Source organism: Linepithema humile, chromosome 2, assembly GCF_040581485.1.
Source record: "Linepithema humile isolate Giens D197 chromosome 2, Lhum_UNIL_v1.0, whole genome shotgun sequence".
In the NCBI taxonomy this organism is placed as follows: domain Eukaryota; kingdom Metazoa; phylum Arthropoda; class Insecta; order Hymenoptera; family Formicidae; genus Linepithema; species Linepithema humile.
Genome location: NC_090129.1, coordinates 29,986,222 through 30,011,330, shown reverse-complemented (window position 1 = coordinate 30,011,330; position 25,109 = coordinate 29,986,222). Strand labels below are relative to the sequence as shown.

Sequence of the window (25,109 nt, the reverse complement as noted above, 5' to 3'; positions counted from 1 at the left end):
CAAGTACTACTCCACGCGTCATCTGGCGTGATCGTTAATCCTGGATGTCGAGCAAGACGATAATCCCGAGGGCAACGGGGTTATAAGCCACTACAAAGACCGTTTCCGTCGCGCCTACGAGGTCCTTCATCTATCGCTCTTTACCTGTCGATAATAACGAACACGTCGGAGCCGGCGAAACGCGAGAAAAAAGGAGGAAGAGCAAAACCTCTCTCACTCCCTGTGCATTTCCCCCCTCGGCCGCCCGTGAGCGTAATGATGCGCGTAATGTACCCAGCCGTAGCTGAATCGTTTAACGCGCGGATAAGCAGCGGTATTTCCATTACGTGAGAAACATAGGCTGACTCGTCGTTACGAGTTTCATAGTGCATTACAGCGAGGGTTGGCGGATCGGGCGCGCATCGGTCGCAGCAGAGAAGAAGGGGAGGGAGGGACGAAGGGAACGACGGAAGGGTGCGTCGATACTTTGGCGCGCGCGGGGGGTCGAACGCGGGCGGCCGGATGAAACGAGGGAGACGACGGGTATAAACCGGTCGGCGCGGAGGGTGCGAGAGAGAGAGAGAGAGAGAGGGGGGGGGGGGGGGAGAAAGAGAGAGAAAGAGCGGCTCCGTAAAATTTCTCGTTACGATTACGACGTGGTCGTTGTTGCCGCATACGCCATCCGCCGACGGTCACGTCCCGCGACGCGAAGGATACGAGATGGATTATTAAATTTCTAGTGCCGCGCGCGTGTGCCGCGTTATGAATTTCCGACGGTCCTCACCGCGCTCGAAGGTCTGTACAGATCTTTAAAAAGAAAAAAGTACGCGCGGCTACGATCGTTGTCTATGGATCGCGTAAAAATGCGAGACGAGTGTGGGATCGTTACAACAATGTCCCGGATACTCGTAACTGTGTTACACGATTTCGATAAAGCGTCGTTGCAAGGGATGTGTCTGTATATAAGCAATCTGTATGTAAGCAGCTATAACGAGAGATATTAAATAAGTTAAGGAACACCTCTGTTAAATGAGTCCGTTAAATGACAGATGATCACAAGTAATTATCGATAACTCGGGTATTTTTTTTAAGATAAAATTGTGTCATCCGACGTCGCGACTTCTATTTATTAATAATATAAAAAAGTTTCACATTTCGAAACATGTAACATCGTATCAATCGATCGTATTTTAATTAATTACACTACAAAAATTATGACTAACTTGTCTAGGTACTTTTTTCGTCCGTGAGAAATTTTTTTTTTTTATTTTTCTGTACTTGATTTATTTACGCAGAAAAATCTAGATCGGAAATTGTGCAAAAGTGTAAATCGAAGGACAATAAAATGCTCAGATGACAAAATACGATCTACAATATCGATGTGTCGCATTGTTAAAAAGACCACAGCGGAGACTACGTACAAACGAGAAGTCACAAATCGTGACGATCGGGATCGGATAAAAGAAGCGAAAAATGTAAGAAGATGGAATCGCGCGGCTATTGTCTCGTCATCGAATTTTTGCTTCGCATTCGCGTCGCTCCGCAACGCTGATAGCACATTGTCGCGTTTGCTGTAATGGTATGGCAATAACTGCGACAACGGTATTATCGATAAAACCGCACATTAATGAACATGTACGTTATTCGCGAAAAAAAAACTTGTTTTACAAAACTGCAGCAATTACAGCTACGAATACGGCCGCCCTTGACGTCAATGATCACGACATACCGCGACGACGACGGGGCTAGTAATGGATTATTAAATTTTCAACGTTGCTTTACGACGCGGTCCTGTAATGCCCAGGTCTGTAAAGCCATGAAAATGTCGTTTCCTTCTTAACGGCTGTGCCAGGCTCTCATTCGGTATATGGTACGACAGTTATTATTATTATTATTAATAATACCGTTACACTAATTCTGCGAGACTTAACATTAAGGTCGTCTTTTACTATCCTTCCATTATATCGCAATGTTTTCGCTACCTCAATTTACGACATGGAACTATAATTGTACGTCGCTTATACCTTCGTATTAATATTATCTATCATAAATTCATATCAATGAGTTATTATCCTGCGATCGTTCAGCACATTTCACGTAAATCATTAATAATACTGCGAAGAGTCGTCGTCGTTAGTGAACATTAAGGGAATTTTATACACGTCCCCGTTAAGGGAATTTTATAAACGAAATCAAATGCGGGTCGGATTCAACGTCGAGCGACTTCTGCGATCGAGATGCGGCATCGTAAATTCGACGGGAACCCCATAAACATTCGGCGATAACTCGCGCGGGATTATTTCGCGGCGCGACATCTGCTCGATATATTATTATTGCGAAACTGTATTACTGGCGTGACGTTTTGTAATCGTCGATGCACTGACTGGTAAATCGAGAGATTTACGATTCATGACAGATGTGCAGTCGCGTCGGCGGACTCACGCCGAGTTTTCGAAAACGATTTCAATATTTGAAACGCAGAATCGCGGCGTAGCGTACACGCGCGCGCCCTACGAGGGGGGATTGGACAGAAACGCGGAGAGAAGTCGAGAGAGGGAAGGAGGACGTTGCTTTAGAGCGGCCTGTTAAGCCGCCCACCACCGGTTATTCGATAACACACAACGACGAGCCGCCGTTGCGGAGGGACGAAGCGTCGAATCGGGATGGGTAATGCACGAATGCGAAGGTTTATGGGCAATATGGTGTATTTACGGTTGACGGGCAAAAGCCGTCGTATGGAAGCTAACAGAAGGGGACCAAGAGGTATCCTCTCTCGCGCGCCCTACCCCCCCCCCCACCGCCCCCGCGTCATTTCTACGAGCCACGGTGAAAAGCTCGCGGATATTGACGAAGAACGTGTAATACCGCGGTGGATATTGACGTGGCGAGCAAGGAGCTGCGAGGGGACTGTCAGCGCGGATCTTACGGCGTCCTGCAGTGTGCTTCGCTGTAGCCTTTCGCGAGATGGTAATCGCATTATTATAAAGACGGTAAATCTCGATGCGCACAATAGTGCCTGATGCCGCTTCACGGGCGACGCCAACAAAGACACGCTGCTTCCCGGTGTTGCTTGCAATCTCACAATAGGGATCGCGCCGTGTCACGGTGAGCGGCAACGTGAGCGAGAGCGGCTCGGAAACCCGTCCTCGCGTAATTCGCGTGACCGGATTCAGCGATATTTTTAACCAGTGCGCATTCACGTGCGGATAATGATTTCATTTCGGCAACTATATTTCTAGTTACACGAGAAAAATGACATTTTCTGTTTAATAATGCATGTATTATTTTTATTAAGTAAACGCTAGCGACTTTTATATCAGCGAGCGTTGCTTTTAAGCATATTCAATTTGCTTGCTTTATAAAAATCCTTGAATTTTCTTTCCTGCTCTCGTTCGATTTATTGTTGGCTTAGATATTTATCGCTCTAAAAGCTTTTCCGATACTAATGATGGGATAAAATCGACTCTACCCGTGTAATGGCGGAAAGAAAGCACACGTCGAAAAAAAGACATGCGAGGGTTACGTCCTACAGTATATTACGCATATCTTGCCGAAAGACCCGTTTGATCCTGATCTCGTTGGATTTGACAAAGCGAGGCTGCAGCCGAAGGGAGCGGTTCGGCTGACGCGGTTCGGATCTTTATCGCGTCTCGCACGCCTCGCGTGACCAGGGGGTGCGAGATCTGGTTTGACGATCCCTCAATGAAAAGTCCGTGATATAACGCGCGACTTAAATAAATCTATCAGTCACGCGAGTCGTTATTTATATCGCCATTCCATTCCCACCACCGACGATTCGCGCGCGGGATTTCGGCGCGCTGCCCAGGTCAGAGCCGGATGTCGAAACTCCCAATGCATTAAATACATCATGCAGTCGGCGTGCGGATTTACTTCTTCTCCGACGATGATTGATTTCGACGCTGTTTATCAAACGTGTGCCCAGTAAATCAAAATGATCCTCCGAAAATATTATCCGTGATATGATATCGAAATCGCGGTTGTAGATGCGCTTTTTTTAAGTTTTTCCATATTATTTCCAGCGTGAAGCTATACTGAAAAATTTGACTAAAACGATTTAAAATTTATTTCCTTCTATAATGCTGAAATATTTCAAAAGTTCAATGTATCAAAAAGTTTATATAAAGTATGCGCGTCATGAAAGTATACATTTTGATTGATAAATTATGATAAGAGTAATCCCTCCACATCATTTTCATACAGCATTAATTTTTAGTATTCATTTATTTTTAATATTCTATCAGAAATTAATAAAAATTTGAAAAATGTACCATTATTTCCAGTTTAGAACATTTCAGAAAATGATTAACGTTAATTAAGTGTAAAGATATATTGTACATGAACGATGCACTCATTAGACTAACATTGGACAAGTAATGTTTCTTAAAGAAAACATTGACGAAAATTACTTTTGTAATACGTCTTATTCGTCCGTCAGTCATTCCTTAGGTTGCCGTAAGTTTTCGAACGTTGAAAGAGGAAGACCGATCGTCGTCGATGTTTCAAGCGGGGCGCGGCACTAAATCATAACGATGCCGCGAAATCACCGAAAATCCAGACGAAGCGGCAGGGGGCTTGGATGCAGACACGCGAGTCCGGACGGTAAATCACGGGCAGCCTCCTCGTCGAGTGGCTGTCGGAGAGTCCTGGTGCCAGCTCGTCGTACGGAGCATTTATTAATCGCTCAGCTCCTAAATCCCGTGGCGCAGCTGGGCTCGAAATGTTTGTACGTATTGCAAAGTAAAGCGCGAGAGGGGACGCCGAGTCCTCCGGGAGAGGATTAGGTCGGACATATTGAGAGCTTCCACCCGAGAGTACCCTCCTTCACGGCAAGGTGGCGGCGACGCTTATACCGAGAAGAAGATGCTTTTACCGCTGTAAATATGGCGAAATATTGGTCATCTCTTTCGATTGCGAGCGCCGATAGAAAATATCAAATAAACGTACTCGCTCTAGCTATTGCACAATTAAAATTATAGTCAAACTTCAATATTTGTCTTTCTATTCGCCTCCCTTCCTGCGCTATCTTTCCACCACTCTATATTGATTAAATGATTATATTAGAGAGAGAAAAAATATCATGCAATTATATTAATCACCTAAAATCATACTTCTTTTGATTAATGTTATCAATATTAAAGTTTATTGCATGGTATCTTCCATCTTTCGCCAATACACGAAACTTCTTTTATTTTCGCAAATTTAATATTTGTGCTTGTACAGGGTTTCGTTCAAAATATGGTGGAAAAACATCACGCTTGTATGCTATAATTTGCGTTACGTCGCGAAGTGGAATCGTTAAAATACCGTTTGATAACTGCACAATTGTAACGCGCTGTTCTGCAGGATAATGAGGACGAACAAGTTTATAGCCTCACGATAATGAGAGGTACCTGTGACGGGATGTATTTTTCCCATAATCCGGCGACGGCAATATGCCGTGCCTACAATAATGGTGGCGCGCTCCGTGTGCGTGCCGAAGATAAAGGACGCAAATTGTTGGCGCGTATTAAGGCACGATACATACCGAGTGCGGACGCGCGCCGGTGCAAGTGACAGCCGAACGATTAATCGCCGATAACCATCGCTCGTTTAATGCCCCGTCATAAAATGCTAGGTTGAGGAAATTATTGATTCGTCATATTTCCCGTCAGCAATATCGTTAACGCGACCATCGCAATCTCTTTACGTCGCGCAGTCAAAAACGAAACTCCATCGAAAATCATCGGAAATGATTCGCGAATGCCGCCGCGCCGGTGATGTTTTGACCGGCAGACCGAAGCGGCGATTTAAACGTCGTTGATTAATGCTACAACGATAAATCGCGGTGATAAAACACTGCAATTCCAATTATGGCATTTATTATCATCCACAAAATCATATTGATGTAGAACTTTTAACAAATTGCTCCAACAGCAAAAACTTGGACTGTTTTCAGGCGTCTTTCCAATCGAAAGTTATTTATCGCGCGAGTCATTTAACGCGAGAGAAACTTACGGACTTGCCACCGAATATGTTCGCAGCGACACATCAGACACCTTTAGTTTATAATAACGCGATAGACGATACGTTAGTACTTTGGTGTTAAAACCGAGTAAATTAACATCCGGCGCACTCCTCCTCTCCTCTCCCCGGCTCCACGACCCTTAAGGTAAGATCCCAAAGCGTACGATATAATGTTTCTCGTAATTGCATTGTTCGCGCAGTAACTCGCGAACTCATGATCTATTGTACTTCTGCCGTGCCCGGGGGGTTAAATGTTACATAATGCCACCCCGATAGTTAGCGCGGCCGGAGAGAGCTGCGAGCACCACCAAATACCGTGTTCCGCGAGTCCCGGCGACAAAAGAGGATCGGGAATACCGGCGCGCAATGTTATTACGACTTAATGCACGGAATTGTTTCCCCGGTTTGAATAATCGTATCGCGTTTACGGCACACGGTTGCGCAATCGTGGCGCACACAAGAGTACACGTGGATACACGGTCGTTTGGAGGAGGAGGAGGAGGAGACCTCCCGTAGCGGCGCTATCCCGACGAGCGTGCCCTCCCACGCGTTTCCGCGGTTTATACAGAAGAGGGTCCACGCTCTCCGAGAAATAATACTGCGTTCCATTATTCATAAACATTTTATAATCTTCTTAGCGCGCGGGTGAATTATTGCCGTTCGCGCGCAATTGAAATAATGTGGAAACTTGCGGTCCGCGTTAAGGGGCGGCCCCGGTTGGGATCGGGAGCGCGGGGACGGGGGAGCGGGACGGGGCCCGCAAAACTCCACCGACACAGGAGGGGACGAGGGAGAAACGGGGAAGAAGTGACGCGATGCTGTTCCAGCGGAGGGTTGCGCGGCAACGAGAATAGAACGAGTTTGTTCGTTGAAGTGGCGTTGAAATGTTTCGAAGCGAGGGAAAAATAATTGGACGAAGATCTCCGTCGTCGTTCTCCTCTCTCCCGTGGGAGATGGCGAAGGCGGGGTATTTCAGGGAAAGCTGCGAGGGGGAAACAACGCAGTGCGTCGCTTCGACGACGGCGACGACGACGACGACGACGCCGACGACGATGATGATGACAACAACGACGAACCGACATTGCGTCTCTCTAACTCGACGATCCGAGTTCCATTCTTAAGCTCCTCGTTACCGAGAAATCTTCCGCCACCTTCCGAAATAGGTGGCACCATCCGATAAGAGAAGTTTAGGCGGGCAGAAGCGAAGGGCGGCCGAGGGCTCGCCGATAACTTTTGCTGATAACTTTCAGGCGTCATAACTCATCGGAGGGTCGGGGTCGCGTTGACGAAACTGGCGTTTTGAGTTACGTGCGCGTCGAGGAGGATATATTCCGACCGCGTGCGCTTACACTCCCGACACGTAACTGATCCCTGTGCTTTACTGACGGATGACGCCAGAATAAGAGTTACCAAAACGACATCCTCCCCGCTCTAATTTCGCCGACGGTAGACTCGCAGCGTGACGATACATATATATATATATATATACATATATACACATGTATACATATATATATATATATATACACGGTCGCGCTTTAGGTACAGCTCTCCCTGATCTCTCTATTACGGGTCGGATTAGCTAGTTATGAAACTCGACCGAGGCTCGGCGAGCGGTGATGAAGCGTGTTGAGAAAGTTTCCGTTCGGGATGAGACAGGGGGGAGGGGGGGGGGGGGTGTGCCGCGCGGTTAGAGTTGCGCGGAATAAGCAGTCAGGCTCTTGCCGCGGCAGGCGCATCCATCCCCGCCCGTTATTTTCGTTCTGATACCGATGTCCAAGGACGAATGTCGCGGTCGGGATTGCGGTGGGATTATCTCGTTATTAGAACTCGGCGCGTGCTAAGCGCGAGGAGGATCGGAATTGGAACGCTCGCTCGTTCCGGGGAAGATCCGGCGGAAAACGGATGCAGGCCACGTGTGCTAACGCGGTCGTTCTCGCGATCGACCCGCGCGCTGAAATGATGGGAAGGTCAGACTCGTGAGGCGGAGATTAAGCTCGAGATTGCGTTTCCAGACCCCGTCGTGCTTCATTTTGTCAAAGGTATTGTAATCGGCCCGGGGGCGACATACCTGGCATTTCCCCCCTCTCTCTCTCTCTCTCTCTCTCGGCGAGTAATCGCGAATGCATTCCACGTGATAAACCGACTACCGGTTGGAAACTGTCGCCGCGCTGCGCGCGCTCGCGTAATTTTAATTAAAGAGCTCGGAAAGCTCTCGGCGCAACATCGTCCTGGCTTTCGACAAAGAACCCGGAGCTCTGACGCAACGGAAGAGCGTAGGACGGCGGGAGGAGGGCGGGAGGACGGGGGAGGAGAAGGGGAGAGCGCTTGGTCTTTGCTGGAAGCGAACGAGCACAGACTTCGCACATTGTAAAGCTCTTCTCTCGCGTACTACTTCCGTTTCTTCTTCCCGCCGCCTCCTTCGCGACCGCCATCCCTGTCCCCCTCCGTCGCATCTCTTCCGCTTGTCCCGCCGCCCTGCGCTCCCTTCATCATCGCGAGCGAGCGGCGCCTACCTGCCAAAGACGATGGGCGCGCTGCGTTACGTCACCGACTGCGAATCAAAATCTTATTAACTGCTGAAAGTGAGTTTCACTTCAAAGTGGAATTTAATTACATTCGCGCCTGCCTACCCGCGTTCCCCTCCCCATTTCCTTATTTCTCCCGGTCGCCCTTCGGTTCGCCCTGTTTCTTCCTCTTCTCTCACTCTCTCCCTCTTCCCATTCCTCCGCCGGTCCCACGTCTTACTTCCTCCTATTTCCCTCGATCACTTCTCCCCGCTGTAACTAGTTGCTAGTCCGCTCCTCATTGCTCGCCGACGCATCCCGAGGTCTTCGCTTTCGAATAAAAATATTTAAATTTCGCTGCCACGTTCAGCGGAAATTATTGCTCTCGTCGACTACGACGCAGCTACTTTTCGTTATATCGTCGGTTATCCGCGCACCGAATTACGTCCGTCCCTTGCCTCCCACCCGCCCCCAATACGCTGTTTACAGCGCGAGCGGATATTCAAATGCCGGCGCGATTATATCCTTCCGTCTGGGCTTAGTCGTGCATCATCGTCAGAGGTCGAGACAAGCCTCATCTCTCCCCCTTTTTTTTTTTTGCCTTCTCGTAATGCCCGGTCGAAGCAATTGCCTTCTTTCCTTTGAGATAACCGCTCCCCCTTCCCTTTTGCTGCCTCATCTCGTGATTAATTTCGCGGAGTCCGTTCCCTCCCCTCTTCCGTCCCTTTGGAAAGCAGGTGCTCCGGAGAGTCTCTTTGCTCGCTTCATCGTTCGATGAAAACGTCTGAAGACGCCGCGGATTATGAGCTTCGCGGCTCTCGTAGATGTACAGGGTGTTCAGGGTTATCCACACTTTCCTTTTTTATTTCTTCGATTATTTTAGAATTGACCTTTCTTCAACAAAATGTCAAGCTATCAATGGGTCTTCTGCATGATAAAAATATAAAGAAGACTTTGAAGTGTTTCGTTTCACGGGAGCGAGTAAATAACAAACATGAGTTCCTTGTGTTCAATTTCAGTTAAACTTTGTTCCAATAAATATGTAATTTGCCATTTTGTTGTGATTTAAACATTTAAAGCCAAATGTTGAAACGTTATTAAAAAGTGTGGTAAATACTCGACACACCCTGTGTGTATCGCAAAGTTCGTTTCAGCACGCTAACGAGAAGATGAAACGGCAGCGTTGAAATTACGCAAGCTTTCGCTTTAGATTGTTACACTCGCGGGCTGATTTTCAGGGGATTAAAACTGCACGAATCGGGTGGAAAAAGTAATGCGCGGCGAAGACGTAAAACGATCGTGCGGCAAAAGAGAGACGCGAATATCCCGCCCTGCGGCTAAAAATTACACAGATGCCCGTATTTTTATGGACAATGCGCCTATGCTTTTATCCCGCGACATAAAAATATAACGCGCGCGCCACGTTACGGTACACTTAGCTCCAGAGAGAATATGGTTTTCGTGCTTAATCCCTTAGGGACTGAAGCGTGCTATTTTTAAATTCCTTTATCGGCGATCTTTCAACTTTTTACGCTAGCGAATCGTCGGCCGCGCACAGTGCACCCTCACAATGCTTTCGCCAACCTTTCTCGCATTTCCATCAACGAGTGTAACATCAAAACAAAAAGACTTGAAAGCATTATTGTCGAATGCTTGTTGCGATATTATCTATCGCGAAGAAGATTGGCAAAAAGTCCGATTATCTACATGCCATTGCGTGTAACACATGCGTATTCTAATATGAAAAAAAGCTGTTTTAACGTTAGAAACTCACCTCTGCTGCTTCCGTCGGGTCCACGGAGGATGGTGCACTCCTCTATTGTGCCGAAGGCAGTAAACAACTGTCGGACATCGTCTTCAGTTTGTTGCTTGCTGAGCATACCAACGAACAGCTTTCTGTCTGCGGGTCGATGATGGCGCGTTGCGAAACGGAGGGGACAGAGAAAAAAAAAGAAAGAATGGCGTTAGTCAGTTTCCGTGTGCGGGCCAAGCGTTTGTATAGGCGTTAAAGAGATCTTGCGGCTAACACCGAGAACGACAAAGTTACACGGTTACACCAGCATCCACCATCCTAAAGGGAAGGAGGTTAGGGGTATATATAATATATAGATGTATATAATATATATAAAAACGTAACATATCCGTGTGTGCACGCGTACGGTATCTTCCACGCGCACGATTACACTCGTCAACGTGTACATCTAAACAGCACTGGGAACCGCGCAAGTGTATTGTACATGTACGTATGTATGTTATACTGTGTGTTTTCTGTGCGACGATAGTAACCCGAGAACAATCACGAAAACAAATATTATAACCGATAACAACGTAACATACATATGTAACAGTGGAAATGATATTCCAAGGGGGATGTGGGATGACGAAAATCATAATAACAAAGGTAAGGAAAATAATCCAACGAATGTTGATCTACGACCTGCACCAATGCGGAAAAACGGATGACAAACGGGGGATCGCGATAAATCAGAGAGGATATTAAGCGACCCAATTGTAGCTGATACTCGTCGACGGTGATCCGCGTCGAGTTAATCGTGTCCCTCTGATTTTCTTAACGGACGTAAAAGCAATCCCGCTGAACCGCTAGCTGTTTAGCGAATGTAACGCGCACCCTCGAGATGGATCACCGCCACACGAAGTTTAACATTGAATGCTTACTATGTTCTGCAGCTATTTCTAAGTTTCGCGCGGAAAGATAAATGAGAAGTAACGGGTGGAAGCGCGCGAGAGATGTTTCTTTTAAGTTAAAATATAGTCTTATCGGTAGCTGTAGCGGTATTCAGATCCGATTAAGAATCTTTTGTCATTGTAATCTCTGAAGATAAATTTTTGTATCGCTTGTTTTTAAGCTGGATGCAACGTATTTATCTAAAATCAAGAGTTTTACAATTTAATGTTGCTATGAAAAATATTTTCAATTTTCAGTATAAGTTAAATTTATCACAAAATAATTACAATATTTATACGTCACAAACAAAATTTTGACACATTAACGTAATACACAGTAACGTAACAATTAATATAAGTTTGTTAGAAATATCTGCACTGTGTGTGTGTGTGTGTGTGTGTTTTCAGCGTATGTATGTGTATATGTATGTAATATCCCCGTGTAATATCGATAATATACGATCATGGCTGTGCGAGATTTACAATAAATAGGATAACACGGAAAAATGTAAAGTTAAATGAATCGGAATGATTGCGGAACGGAAGTGATGATTGGTTGGAGAGCAATTTGGTTTGATTGTCGAGAAATAAGGATATATCATAAAACTGTTATATATAGAATCAAATCTAAGTAATACAATAAGATAAATATGTAGCTCACATCATAATCAGAAAATATGTACAGAGGTGATAAAAAACACATCGACAACGAACGAGACAACACATCCAACGAGCGAGCCACTATTGTATGGTCATATATAGCTGTAAAGAGCGGTATATATATATATATGATATATATGATATATATGATATATATAATATATATAATTTATACGATCAAGATGGTCGTCCACACGAATATGGATATGAGGTCAGACGGGGGGGGGGGGGGGGTTCGGGGGGGTAAGACGACGGGGCTTTGGGCTCAGAAACGTACAATATACTCGGCACTTTAGAGCAAGGGGGAGAGGGGGGTGGGGGTTCGTTGCTGTCGTACGGTCGGTAGACGCTCTAAGACCGCGATTCTCTTATGTATTTCTGCATCTCTGCTCGGTCCATTGTGCCGGTGTCTGTAGAATTCTAAGAGCGTCCACACCACGCACGCCCCGTCGTAACGAGGCTTCAATTAAGTGTGATGTAACGGCGGTGCGCAATAAACAGAGCAAAAAAAACACGAAACGACAGGTTTACGGCTACAGGTTTCAGTCACGCACGTGGGTTACGCACAACACTTTGTCTATAATACCTTCTGTATGCGCAAAACGATGCGTGTCGTGCCGGATGAGAGAAACGGATGAGAGGGGAGAATGACGAGACTGATACAGAGGAGCCCAATAGCAAGTTTCATTTTCACGGCACGGATAAGCAGTGCGCGCGATCGAAGAGCGTGCGAATCGTCGTCGTCTTTTGAATTTTCAGCAGAGAAAATTTTGTCAGCGAGGGAATTTTTCACATTTTCCACATCGTACGAGTCCAATCGATCGAACCAATTGTTTCAGCCAATCAAGAGAGTTCACGGATATACATACATTTGAGAATGCTGCATTCTGAGTGTATGATCAGTACACAAGAGTCCTAATGAGTCGCGCGTGTGTACGTAGGAAGCCTCCGAGACGGCCGTGTAGAAGCTCGAAACGTTTTGCGAGAGAATTTGGACGAGCACCGTGCACTTTGTGCGAATTTAGCCTCCTCCGAGGATGGATATATATACCGGCCGCACTAAGTCGGGCTAAGGAATAGCGGTTTCGTGAGGAAATGCTGGGAGTTTGGTGGTTCAAACACTAGCGAGCGGCAAAATGAACTTTGCGGCGGGCTGTGCTGGCTGAATCAGCGGTGACGGCGGTGATTGGGAGGAGAGAGGAGGGAGAGAGGACCGGGTGGGTACAGTGGAGCCGTTTCTTTTTCCATATTCTGTTCTCATCTCTCTTTTCATCGAAGGGGGGAAAGTTTCTCTTTTCTGCCGATTTGCGGAGAAGAAGAATAGAGGTACTGGAAGGAAGCTAGCTATCTCCTGGAAGTCGAAGTTACCTTCAGCGGCCGCCACCGGTGCCTCCTACTTCCAGAAGATGGCACAGGCGCTCCCGTCGTCCATCATGCACTCTGGAATACAGAACAGAAACAAAGAAATGGCATTGGACCCAAAATACACTGTTCGTCGTCTATATGAATCCTCGCAACTTTCAATTCGATCTTAGACTCGCCCCAACTGGGAATCGTACCGATGCGCTTCTTCGCGCAGTCGCACGATACAGGGCATTTCTTTCGATCGGACCTTCTGCGTGATGAATACGACACAACCTATCAGATTATAAAAAAAAAAATTATGATCAGTAACAAGAATATCATTTGTGTAAGAATTTATGCTTGTAAGATATTAATAAGCCAAAACTAGTTTTTTCTTTTTTGCTCATCGACAGTTTGCTTTTTAATGGTTAATAATTTTTCATGTATCACACATTTCTATAGCACAAGATTGATCCCCATTAGAGTGAATATTCCACTCGGTTATTGTTAAATGGCAAGCATGAATATTTTTGAGTTTAATAGCGATGGTGAAATTAGATATTGTAATTACAGTAACCTAATTTTCATAATATGATATTATATTCGTGGATATAATGCAATCAGCTTAATAGACAATAATAATCACAGGAATTAAACTATCACGAAACATCAATGGGAACGGTAACAAGATTTGAAACTCATATTACGCTATTTGAAATAATGAAACCCGGATAATTTTCATAAGCAATACATCGATTTCAGCTAATTGCGAAACCTCGTAAAATTCCGATGATTGACGAACGCGGAATTTATTTCCAATTTCTGCAGGCAGTTTCACTCGGCTCTCTCTCTCTCTCTCACCTCTCTCTTTATTGTCGGTGAATTAAATAAAACAACTTTACAACGCGCCAGACAATGATGTTTTCGCGAACGACACCACGCCGACGTTAGGGGGAGGAGGGTTTACGTTTACGTTTTTCCGGTTAGATCGCAACCGCATCCCGAGCGACGCTCTGTTTTCGATCTACCGCATTTCCCGCGTGAATGAGCTTAATGACGCGTTTCGCGCGGGGGTTATGGAGACGCAAAATTGGCGAGCCGAGTTAAAAGGTCGTTGCCGCGGATGCTAGACGCGAGCTCATTCCGAGAGATGCCCCGGACTTGCACCTTCCAGCCGAGCTCCGGGGCACATTTAAGGATTTGTCTCGGGAAATTAGATTCTCGCCTGACTTGCAGCCTCGTTGCATCCCCGCTTTCCGCAGATTCTTCCCCGTTCCCTGCCTCCCCCTCACTAGGGCGATCCCCCATCCGCCCCGATTCCCTTCGGCGTATCACAACGTTCTCTCCGTCGACGAATATCCACCGTCCGTCTTTAGCCCCGGGTACTTTTCGTCGGGAGTTCGCTCCCATTGTCGCGCGCCAGGACACTTCGTGGGGACCAAGAATTGGACCTTTGTCGTCGGAGCTAAGTGTTAACGCGCCCTTCGTGTCCTCTTTCCTCCGGCTCGCCGTGCGGAAGCAAAGGAAGAATTAACTCTCGGGAAATTATCTTCTCGCCGGACGACGACGGGAACAAAGCGGACGTTTCGTTTGACGCGTAGCACGGCGCGGATGATACTCGAACCGCATTCATTTTTGTGATAACGAGCATTCCGAATTGCCGCGGATTTCAGTCGAACAGCAATTGTCGAATTGTTGTTAATTGCGGTTAATATATTTCTGCTTTTATCAATAAACAACAATTAATAAATCGATATGTATTTGAAAAAATAAATTTAAAATTGAAAATACATCTGTCGCCAATTTTTATAGAAAATATATTGAAAGCAAGATGAAAGTGCTGAAAGATAACTCGAATTAAATCGCCGAAATATTTGACTAAATTTATTTTTCAAACTATTTCTCTTCACTAGTAACTAGATTTAGTTAGGTACTGAAATAAGATCAAGTCAAGCGATGAATATCCAAATAAATTCTTTTCGCGAGATCCATCCCCGAACGAATACCGTAATAAACAAGGTTGTTTCACCAGCGCGCTTGTAATTTTCATGTTTCCCCGTCACGTATCTCGCAAGTGAACTAACTTCACGAATATTCCAGCGCGCCGTAAAATGAAACTGCAGTTACAAATCCAGCGAGTAAGTTCGCGCTTGCTCTACGACGGCGGCGGTACCGTCATCCGTCGTTTCTCCTCCGTAAGAAGAAGCACGAAGACGGACTCTTATAATCCACGAGGATTTCTCTCGGACGGGTTTAAGACCAGTCCACGTCACGTCAGCCGAACTTGGCAGCGACGCGAGAAGAGGCGGCGGCCATGGAAGAGCACTCCTCCCCCGAACCCGATATTCCGGGATACGTTTATCTACGACGAAGAGTCGTAGTAGTAGGGCGAATGATGGCGGTAGGGAGCGAGGTGGCTCGCCGAGGGATCGAAACTTATCTACTTGCTCAACTAGCTCCGGTACAGCGGCAGCACCCACCCTTATCCAGTCGTAGAAACTTCGGCCGCCCCGAGTCGGCGGGCCAACTTCCGCGCGGAGAGATACGCATTTCTCAAATCTGTTCTCGTCGCTGTAAACTTAATTCCGGCTGCTTCGATGCCACTATCGCGCGCGCGCGCGCGCGCGGCGGTCTTACCATCGACGGTGAAAAATGTTTCGAGAAGAAGCTTGGCTTCATCGGCGGGATCTCTTCGCTCGAGCGGCTCTTCCGTCGAGTTACTTTCGCGGTAAGCGTATCTCCGGCGATAAGAGCCGGAAAAGATAAATGCAATCCGTTCATGCGAGTTACGGCGGTGAAATTGCAGTCGACATTGCGAAGGGTACCGCGTTTGTAAACAGACAATTGTTTGTACATTCGATGTGTCAAATTTGTAAACGCCAGCGAAAACAAAAGATAGAGTCAAATTCGATATGAAATACCCTTTGGATCGTTTTTAATGGCTCGCCGCGCAATACGCAGATAGATTTATCGCGCAAACACTATCTCGCGCGCGTAAGTTCCGGGGCACGCGATACGAGGACGCGATACCGCGGGACAAGCTGCGGACGACGGCGCCATTTCCGCAGTTCCAGCGTCGCAGCGCCTCGCAATTAAAGCCTGATTTATCTTTTGTTACCGCTAACAGGACGTTACTTTGCCAAGCCGTCGTCGTCCGCGCGCCAGTCGTTGCAGAAGGAATCTATAAAATGATGTAATTAAGCCGCTCGTCCGGGCTGCGAAATGCAGGCGTAAAGGGCAGTCATTAACGCGGAAAAAGGCGAACGCGAGCCCTCCCTTGGAACAATGAAACCGTTCTCGATGGCTGGAAGCGAGGAGCGGTTATAGGCATCGCTATCTTAAAATGTCACTTTATGAATGTGAAGCGACGAGAAGCGCGTATCCCTGCCTTCGTTCCCGCCCTTTCAATGGAGGCATCCCCGAAGAAGTTATATCGATCTTGCCTGCCTGAACGCAACGCCTTCTCACGTGATAAAATCGGCAAAAAGTGATTATACCAGATATCCGACCTACTTGCAGCGGCTTCACGTGATTCGATTGTATCTAAATCTGTTTCTAGATCGAGTTGAAGTTTTTAGAAACCCATTTGTGTGCGCGAAGAAGAGTTTATTTGCGGACTAAAGCGAAATGAATCGCCGCTGACGAGGTATTCAGGTGACTTAAACGCGCGCACTCTGATTGTTACCGGATAATCCTGTAATATTGTTAATTACGAGAAGAACGCGGTCAGAAGCCCCGGGAGATCGGTAAAATGTAATGACCCGCTGTCTGCGAAATAGTTCGATTCAAATTGAGGTTCGGATGACACGAGGATCGCGTCATACGACGTTGTAAAGCAGATTACGCAACAGCATCGGACTTGTAATTGTGCGACCGAGGATTTGGCCGTGATCCGGAGCCGTTATCCCAGCGAACTACATGACGTCATTAACATCTGTTTCGTGGGAAGGAGCCACGATGAGGGTCATGTCAACGGCCACGAAGGATCGTAAAGATCGCGTCGGGATGGTTGTTAAGGAAGATAGCGGCGGGGGGGACGGAGAGAGCGAGAGCGAGCGAGAGCGAGCGAGAGAGAGTGTGAGACGCGAAGATGAAGTGGCGGAAACTATCTTGCACGACCGTACGCGACGGAGGATAGAGACGCGCGATGCCGACGCCGAGGGAGACGGCGGCTCGACGACGGCGTTGCCGAAGTTCAGTAACCCCCTGATTGAACTCTCTCTGCGACTACGTGGATACAGCGTTTCTACATAGGTATATACGCGCCGCAGAAGCAGCGGCGGCGGCAGCCACGGCGCACCGTGCTCAGGATCACTCCTGCATCCGCGTCAAGCCGAGGCTTTGTGGGGCCACACGGAGGCAGGCGACCGGAGATTACAATGGCATCTCCTCCAGATTAGCATATGAATTACGATCCCCCTCATCTGCTGCTTCCCTTCGCCGCCCCCGTACCCTCGTACCCTTCTTCAACGTATCCCGGTCTAACGCCCAGCCGCCCTGCGCGTATTCCCCCCGCCCTCCCCGCAATTTCTTCCTTCCCGTTTCTATATGTCTCTCTCGCTCTCGCTCTCTTTATCCCCCTTGTTCATTCGTATATGTGTGTGTATATATATATATATATATATATATATATATATGTGTGTGTGTGTGTGTGTGTGTACCACTCTCTCCTCCTTCATCTCGGCGCGCTCCTTGCGCGAGAATCCTGCTCGCCTTCGTCGAAACGGAGGACTATCCGAAGGACTTCGGGAGTAGTTGCCGGTTCGCCGGGAACGTTGTCCCCGGTGTGGCGCGGACTTTGCGAATGGTAACGAAGGGGGCCCCAACGGCTCTTAGCCTTCGGGAATTCCCGGAGCTTCCCTGCTATTTACATGCATCGGAAGCGATGCCGGGAGCTTCGACGATGGCGCTCGCCGAACGGATGGAACGGTATCGATCGGTTACACACACACACACACACACGCGCACACATACACACATACGACCCGCCTCTGAAGATAAATACCATATTTTTAATTAAATCGTGGCTCCGATGGTACGAGCTGATATTTGCCGAGGTGCTTTATAAAAATTAACGCATTTGGACTGAACGAGCGAGCGAGCGAGCGAGCGCGCGAAAGATGAACGAGCGTCAGATTTTTGCACGAGATACAATTTTATAACGCTCGCGTCGTTTGGAGATCGTGTTTTCAAACGATAATACCGACGAAATGGGATAGATACGCAGGATTACAATGTGTGCGCGCGCACGCAATAGTGGGCGAAAATACGAGGCGAGCGTTTAACAGTAGCAACAGCGCGAGCGACGACTCATTAAAAACGATAGTCGATCGACAATTTGTCTCTCGATTATCTGTAGTCTCGTCATACATACGTGAAGCGTCCCCCCGTTATCCTACCGTGACGCGAAATTTATGACCCGCGGCCATCGCGCGGCGATAAGAGAATGTCAACATGACAACCGGGCGCGCGCGCGCGCGCGCCACCACCAGCTGTAAAATTCCACGTAATTAATAAAATTGGCCCTTGGCGAAAGGGGCATGGTTTGCACGGGGGAAGATACGGCGGGCGCGAAGAGCCGTGCGCGACAATTCTGTGGAGAACGAGCCGATGGATATCAGCGCGGCTCGGTGGGAGGTGCCGCGGTGTACATTTTTTATCGTCAAGTCTATCGCGTCGGAGGCGCGAGTATGAATTTTATACGACGGACGTGTTATCGCGACTCACTATTACGGCGAATTATCTGTGTCGTTTATTACATAGTTTTTCTGTACGCGATTGACGTAAAATATAACGCTATTAAAGATATCGAGTACATTTCGCGCAGAATAGAATTGTTTTTTCATATCAAGGATATTTTTAGTACAAAATACGTAATAATTTTATTACTTGTTCGTCGTGAATCGAATTTGCATGTAAAGTATTTAATTTTTTATTACTGTTTATTCTTGAGTTTCTAGAATAATGTGTTTTGATTTTTTTGCATCGTATTAATCCCCCCTTTTTACTTTTCTAATGTAAAAATAAAAATACTGTGGAATAAAAAGTATAAATATTATTTTGAGAGCGTTAAGATTCTTCTAATCATTACTTTGCGATATATAAAATTTCAATAAATGTTGATATTGGATCGATTGTTTGTTCTTACCTCCGCGGTTTTCACTGTCCGCCGGCTTCACTTGAATAGGACGGTTCATCTGTAACAAAAATAAAAATGACACGTTAGTCGTGCTGCAATACGCTGACGTTGATACCTACAATATTTCTTATATTTACACGCAGCCACATATACACACACGCGCACACAGATTTTCGTCTTTCTACCTCTACCTTTTATTCCATCCAAAGAGGATAGAAAATGGAGTAAGAAGAACGAAAGCGCGCGGTGACGAAGAGCGAAACTAGCGGGCAAGAGGCGAAAATATCCAGTTTGCCGAGAAAGCGGAAGTATCGTTATTTGTCCGGCATGTGTGCGCTCGTCCTTCGCGTCACTTCGGCCCGTTCAAACACCATCAGTGGTTGCGAGAGCTACCTCTGCCGTTGACAGTTCTGGCTGTCAGAGTGCGCGTGGACGTTCGCGAGTAAGAGCGCAAGGGACGCGGAATGAGAGGACGGAACGAGAGTGACAGAAGCGCTCGAGAGAAAGGACAAGGCGAAGAGAGGAGCGAAGCCATGGGGCTCTCATCCCACAGTTGTGGGTTACGAAAGCACGGAACCCGTCACTCGTCCTTCCGCCGCGGTCCCGGCAGAAGTCCTTTGGACCGCTGCGGATGGGTCGGGATCCCAACGAACAAATAACATTGTTTATTTCTCGGACGGGTCGCACCGCCGCAGCGCGTTCCAGTTCGCTCCTGGGGGGATGAGGATGCATGATTCATGACGTAGGGGACACAAGACCGTACTTCGATCCCGACTACATCCCCCCCCCCCCCCCGTTCCCCGTCTCTCGCTCTATCACCGTCCGCCACCCCTGTCTTCCATCGACCTCACTCGGTCTTGAACTCTCTTCGCCACAATGCGTCCGCCCCTTCTTCCGCCACTTCCGTGTCTCTGACGACGCGAATGGTGCAGCCAACGGTGGCATTATCCTACTGCTAGCCTTGCAGGTCCTTTCTCTCTGACCAATTTTCCTCCGAGGATCACTGGACTGCCGCAAACGCGAAAGAGCTGCGAGACCTCACCAGGTTTGCCAGTGACACGATTTCGCCTTTCAAATATTTATACAATACGTGCATACGTGTGCTGTGTTGAAGTCCTTGTGCCAGAAAAGAAGACAATGTATGTATATGTGGATGTAATTATTATCGAAGCAAGTTAAAAAAGAATGAAGTTCCGGCATAAAGTCGCGCTATAACATATTGCGGTGATTTCAACGGAAATCTCGATCATAAAACTTTTATTCTATTAAAGTTTCTTTGCGATATATAATGCCTTCAACGCAGTGTCTTCTATTGCACAATGTACAATCCATCGTTTAAAAGTATTAATATCTTGAAAAAATTAACGTTTATTTTTCATACAATTCTAACGTAAAAGTGTCTTTGTATATCCAATTGTGGCGCATGACTAAAAAAAAAAAGAAATATGTAGCGGGATATAGACTGGAAAATCTGGTTTTCCAACGCGAACGTGTACAACTGGACATTGCGACCATCTGTCTTCTGACTTGCTGTTTCCTTTTTTTTTTTCCATTACACGGTTCCATAAGAATCGCAAGGGAAAGGTGCGCGATGCGATGGGATGGAAACGTGCTCGGCAACCCCGAAAGTTTTTTTTTTCTGCGCGCATGCACGCCGGACACAAAGAGGAGCGACATTACACGGTCGGGGTCAGTGCCACGATCACGTAGATATTATACAAAGTGCATGTATGCGCGAGCATGGGTTCCGGGTTCATGGCGCTCTCCTCTTTTCCCCGAGATCGATATAGCGTATCATCGGCGGCCTATACACACCGCCGTTACGTGTGGAAAGAAATATTTCAACGCGGCGTCGCATCACGTCGCGCTCGTGTCAGACGAGTCACGAAGCGGATGGAAAACGCGAGATTGGAAGATCCGAGTAAGAGGGAATGGGGGGAGCGCGCGATTGCACACGTTTCTCTCGAACGTACGGCAATTAACGGCGTCTCGGGGGATCGAAATTCTCCGCGCTATCGATTAATCTGGCGATACGCGACCGCCAGGCGGTAATTACTCGCGACTCTGTGAGGCGGGTCGCCATTAACTCTTTAATATTTCATATAGCGGCGGCTGTACGTCCGGTCGCGATTCCCGAGACCGACGCTACGCGAGGGACGACGGAAGAAGAGAAAGCGGTCGTGACGACAAGCGGGATAGCGCGGAAGGCAAAGGAGGGAGAGGAAGATGGGGACAAAGCGAAAGAGAGGGAGAGAGAGAAAGAGAGAGAGAGAGATAGAGAGAGAGAAAGTAGGAGACAGCGGGAGGGGGAAGGTCACTTTAAGCACTGTCCGCTGGTCAGGAAATTAAACTTTGAGTCGAGAACTGGCCATTAGGCGTTTGTTGTTGCCCCGTTGTCAGGGGAACCCGGCGTCCGTATAGATACCGGAACCGAGATACGACGTTCCGTCTCTCCCGCCTTGTTTCTCCGGACGAGTTTAACGCTGAATGCATCGTGTAAATGTCACTTACGACCCGAGGGATCTTGCACCAGTCAATAACGATCAGCGGGAGCGAGACTTCTCGCTCAGACAAACCGTGCTTCGTGTCGGTTGAGATGCGCCGATTAACATGGTCGGCTATTAACTACCGCGTAACCGCGCTGCGCTCGGCGGTAGTTAGTCGATTGGAGCAGCGGGGCGATGTCAATTAGCAGTGAGTACGGTATCGCGGCGAGATATCGCCCCCGAGATACACTTCAGCTCCGCCGTGCTCTCGGCGCGGCGCGTGTCGCAAGAATTATTGAAAAATAATCCGCGCGATTTGCCGCGCGACGTCGAGTGGCGCGGCGGCGGGACGCGACGGATGCTCCCGGAAGCGAGGCGTTATTAAAATTGAAAAGTTAATACTTTGCGCGTACTAATTGGCTGCGACGCTTGTTGAATACATTGACGCGCGTTATCTTCGGCAAAGGAATTTTAGATTAAAGTTAACACGTGGCAGAACATTGCACGTGCCGCACGCATTATATGCAAAACGGATGAACGAAGGCGGATAGTTCCAGGCTGCCTCATGCATAAAAGTCGTTTTGGGTTCGCGATTAACTCTCGTCCTTTTTCAAACGCCGCTCAGGAGGAAGCTGGATAATTAAGTACGTTTCCAGCGGTACATTGTCGTGCTTTCGTACAGAAAAAGACAAAATGATGCGGCGAGGAGGTGGGGGGGGGGGGAGAGGGGAGAAGGAAAGCACGGAGAAAAAGCCGCACCTCTATTTAACGATCGCGTTACGATCGAGCGTCGACCCTTTGGCAATTTGTGTCATCAGCCGCGTGCACTTGGAAAATCGATCCCCTTGAGAGGCACCGCTCAAGATGGATGGTAATAAGTAAATGTGTTTGCTGAGCCCCGAGCGCGCATCACGAGCAATTAATTAAGCTCGATTATCTATGTACACTGCGGGAAAGTGCGCCGTCTCGCTGCCGGTAGATGCTGAATGATAGCCACGCGCGCGGCAAATGCGCCGAATGATAATGCCGCGGTCTGCTCGCGATGAAACTTTGCGCCACCAAACTGGCGACAGAATTTCTCTACGTGTAATCTAAAATATTTGTTTCCTATTTCTTTTTTCTCTTCATACAATAATCCCCGAGACTCTGAATGTAACGCTGAACGCGATTGAAAACGCCGAGAATACGCTTTGACTAAAAATAGCGCGAGCTCGCTGGCGGAGAATCTCGATTATCTCAATTTATGCCCGTTGATAAACCGAGTCTCTTCTTTTCAGGGTGAGTACACGCGGCTTTCGAGAAAGCCACGCAAAATCCAGATAGAGGATGGGCGCAGGCTGATAACCGCCGAATTGAATGGTGAATGCCGTTTCGGAAATTGAATAAGCTATCGTGCCAGGGCTGAGCTGCCGAGTGGCGCGCTGCCGGTATTTGACCTGGCTGCGTGCAATCAATGTACTGATTGGAGATAAGGGCCCGCCCTGTAGCCCCCGGCATCCTCTCCGGCATGATTTATATACGCATGGTCTTTACCGGCGATGTATTCATTACTTGATTACCCATCGGCAAGTTAATACTGATCGCGATTATGTATCGGGACAAATATTTGTATCTCCTCCGTGAGAAATATTCACGTTTATAATTTTTTTCTATATCCTCGCAAAAATGCTGTTCTAATATCACTAATTAATCCCGTTATTAGCGAATTTAACGAATTTTTTTTTGTTTTGACCATGTTGCATACTTGGAAACTTACAATTAACCCCGTGGATTGTGGATTTTTGTGAATAATTTCATTAGCCGAAGACGTTCGCAAAGTACGTCGAAGACGCGATTGGGCCGCTACAAAGCTCCCGACATTTTCGTTACATAATTCAGTTATTCTAATTAGTATGGTTGCGTTCGTGAGTGCCTGGCTCAAGTTAACTCGAATAATCCTTCGCGTGGATATCAAGCGGGAAACTGCATGCTAATAGCGCGAAATCTGCGCTCGCGGTCGTGCCCGTTAATACGGCTAATTTGTCGACTGCTTCGGAGCGAATGCCAGTCCTCTCCGTGCTTGCTGTCGGATGCTGCGTGGGAGATACCAAAGCGCGGCGGGAAATGCGGAAAGAGGATGAGCTGCCAGCAAGCAGATTACATCTAAATGGATCTCGGCCGAGATCTAATTGGCAAATTAATTGCAACCCGAAATTAATTCCGCCGCTTCGACAATTGATATTTGATGTACCGTTTGTTGCCGAATAACCCTTCGAAAGAGCCATTTCTGTAGCGTCTCATCCATAATCTGCTACAGAATCGGCCGATTCCGCGAGAGCCGATCCCATTGTTCGAGTTATACTGTGTTTCGTCCAATTCCCGTGCGAATTTGTCGGCAATATCGCGCGCTTAGCGCGTTATCGGCGTCACTTTTTGACGCGATCAAACAATGCATCTCCGGACGAGTGATAACTTGCATTGAAGCCCAGGTTGCGATTCACTGTGGGGCGAATAAATGCGCACCTGTGCCCCCGTATGCCTGCCAGTTTGCCTGTTTCGTGATTATAAATAGGATTCGCGTTTTATTGTCGAGAGCAGAGTGCCGCGTGATTGAACGTCATACTCTATAACAGCGCCCGCCTGCGCCCAAACTAATGCCAGTGTGACTCTCTATGCAATTGAAATACTCAATTGTCTATTGAAGGCAACTTCTTATTCTGTTGTTTAGAATACACTAAAATTGAAAAAAAGTGACGTGGGCGAATAATCACATTGCGTAACGTAACGATGATAATTAAAGCGAAAGAATAACTTGAGCAAAAAACTAATATACTAATTGTAAAATATTATTTTTTTCCATTTGTGATAAATTACAAAATAAAAAATTAAAAGATATTATACAATTATTAAATGTGAAATCAAATTCTGTCATTCTTGACTTAAAACAATATTTTTATTGTGCATTCAAAAATGTTTTGTTTGTGTTTAGTGTACAAGCAAAATATTTGTTTTAATCAAGTTACTTTATTTTTTACGCAATTTCTGATCATATTTTTCTATTGTGTATACAATATTATTGCGCGCGGTGTCTTTACGCACGAATTGTTTCATTCAGCTGAACATGCTGCAGGATAAATTTTTACTTTAACAGGTACCATGCATGTAACGTTTTCATTTTGAAGGTTGCACTTTGAACACGGATGATCGCGTTTGCGCCGTGTCCGTTAAATAAAAACGCAAGTTTAGAAAACCAATTCCATGGCAATCGCGTCGGCGTGTTTTTCCGGGACATCGCGCTAAAATTCA

General features: G+C 47.0%; 1 protein-coding gene across 24 annotated transcripts in view; it reads right to left on the bottom strand.

Annotated features, from left to right (window-relative positions):
* Positions 1-25,109, bottom strand: part of bru3 (bruno 3) — a 546,305-nt gene that overhangs the window by 65,991 nt on the left and 455,205 nt on the right. For 14 of the 24 annotated variants that reach the window (XM_067349162.1, XM_067349163.1, XM_067349155.1 and 11 more), the window contains 2 exons: positions 19,348-19,396; positions 10,285-10,410 (listed from right to left, as the gene is read on the bottom strand). In XM_067349162.1, coding sequence (XP_067205263.1) covers positions 10,285-10,410; positions 19,348-19,396 — 175 coding nt within the window. Of the gene's footprint in view, positions 1-10,284; positions 10,411-12,441; positions 13,187-13,223; positions 13,296-13,414; positions 13,436-19,347; positions 19,397-25,109 lie in introns of those variants that run through there. The other 10 variants (XM_067349168.1, XM_067349167.1, XM_067349169.1 and 7 more) reach the window with 4 other exon arrangements.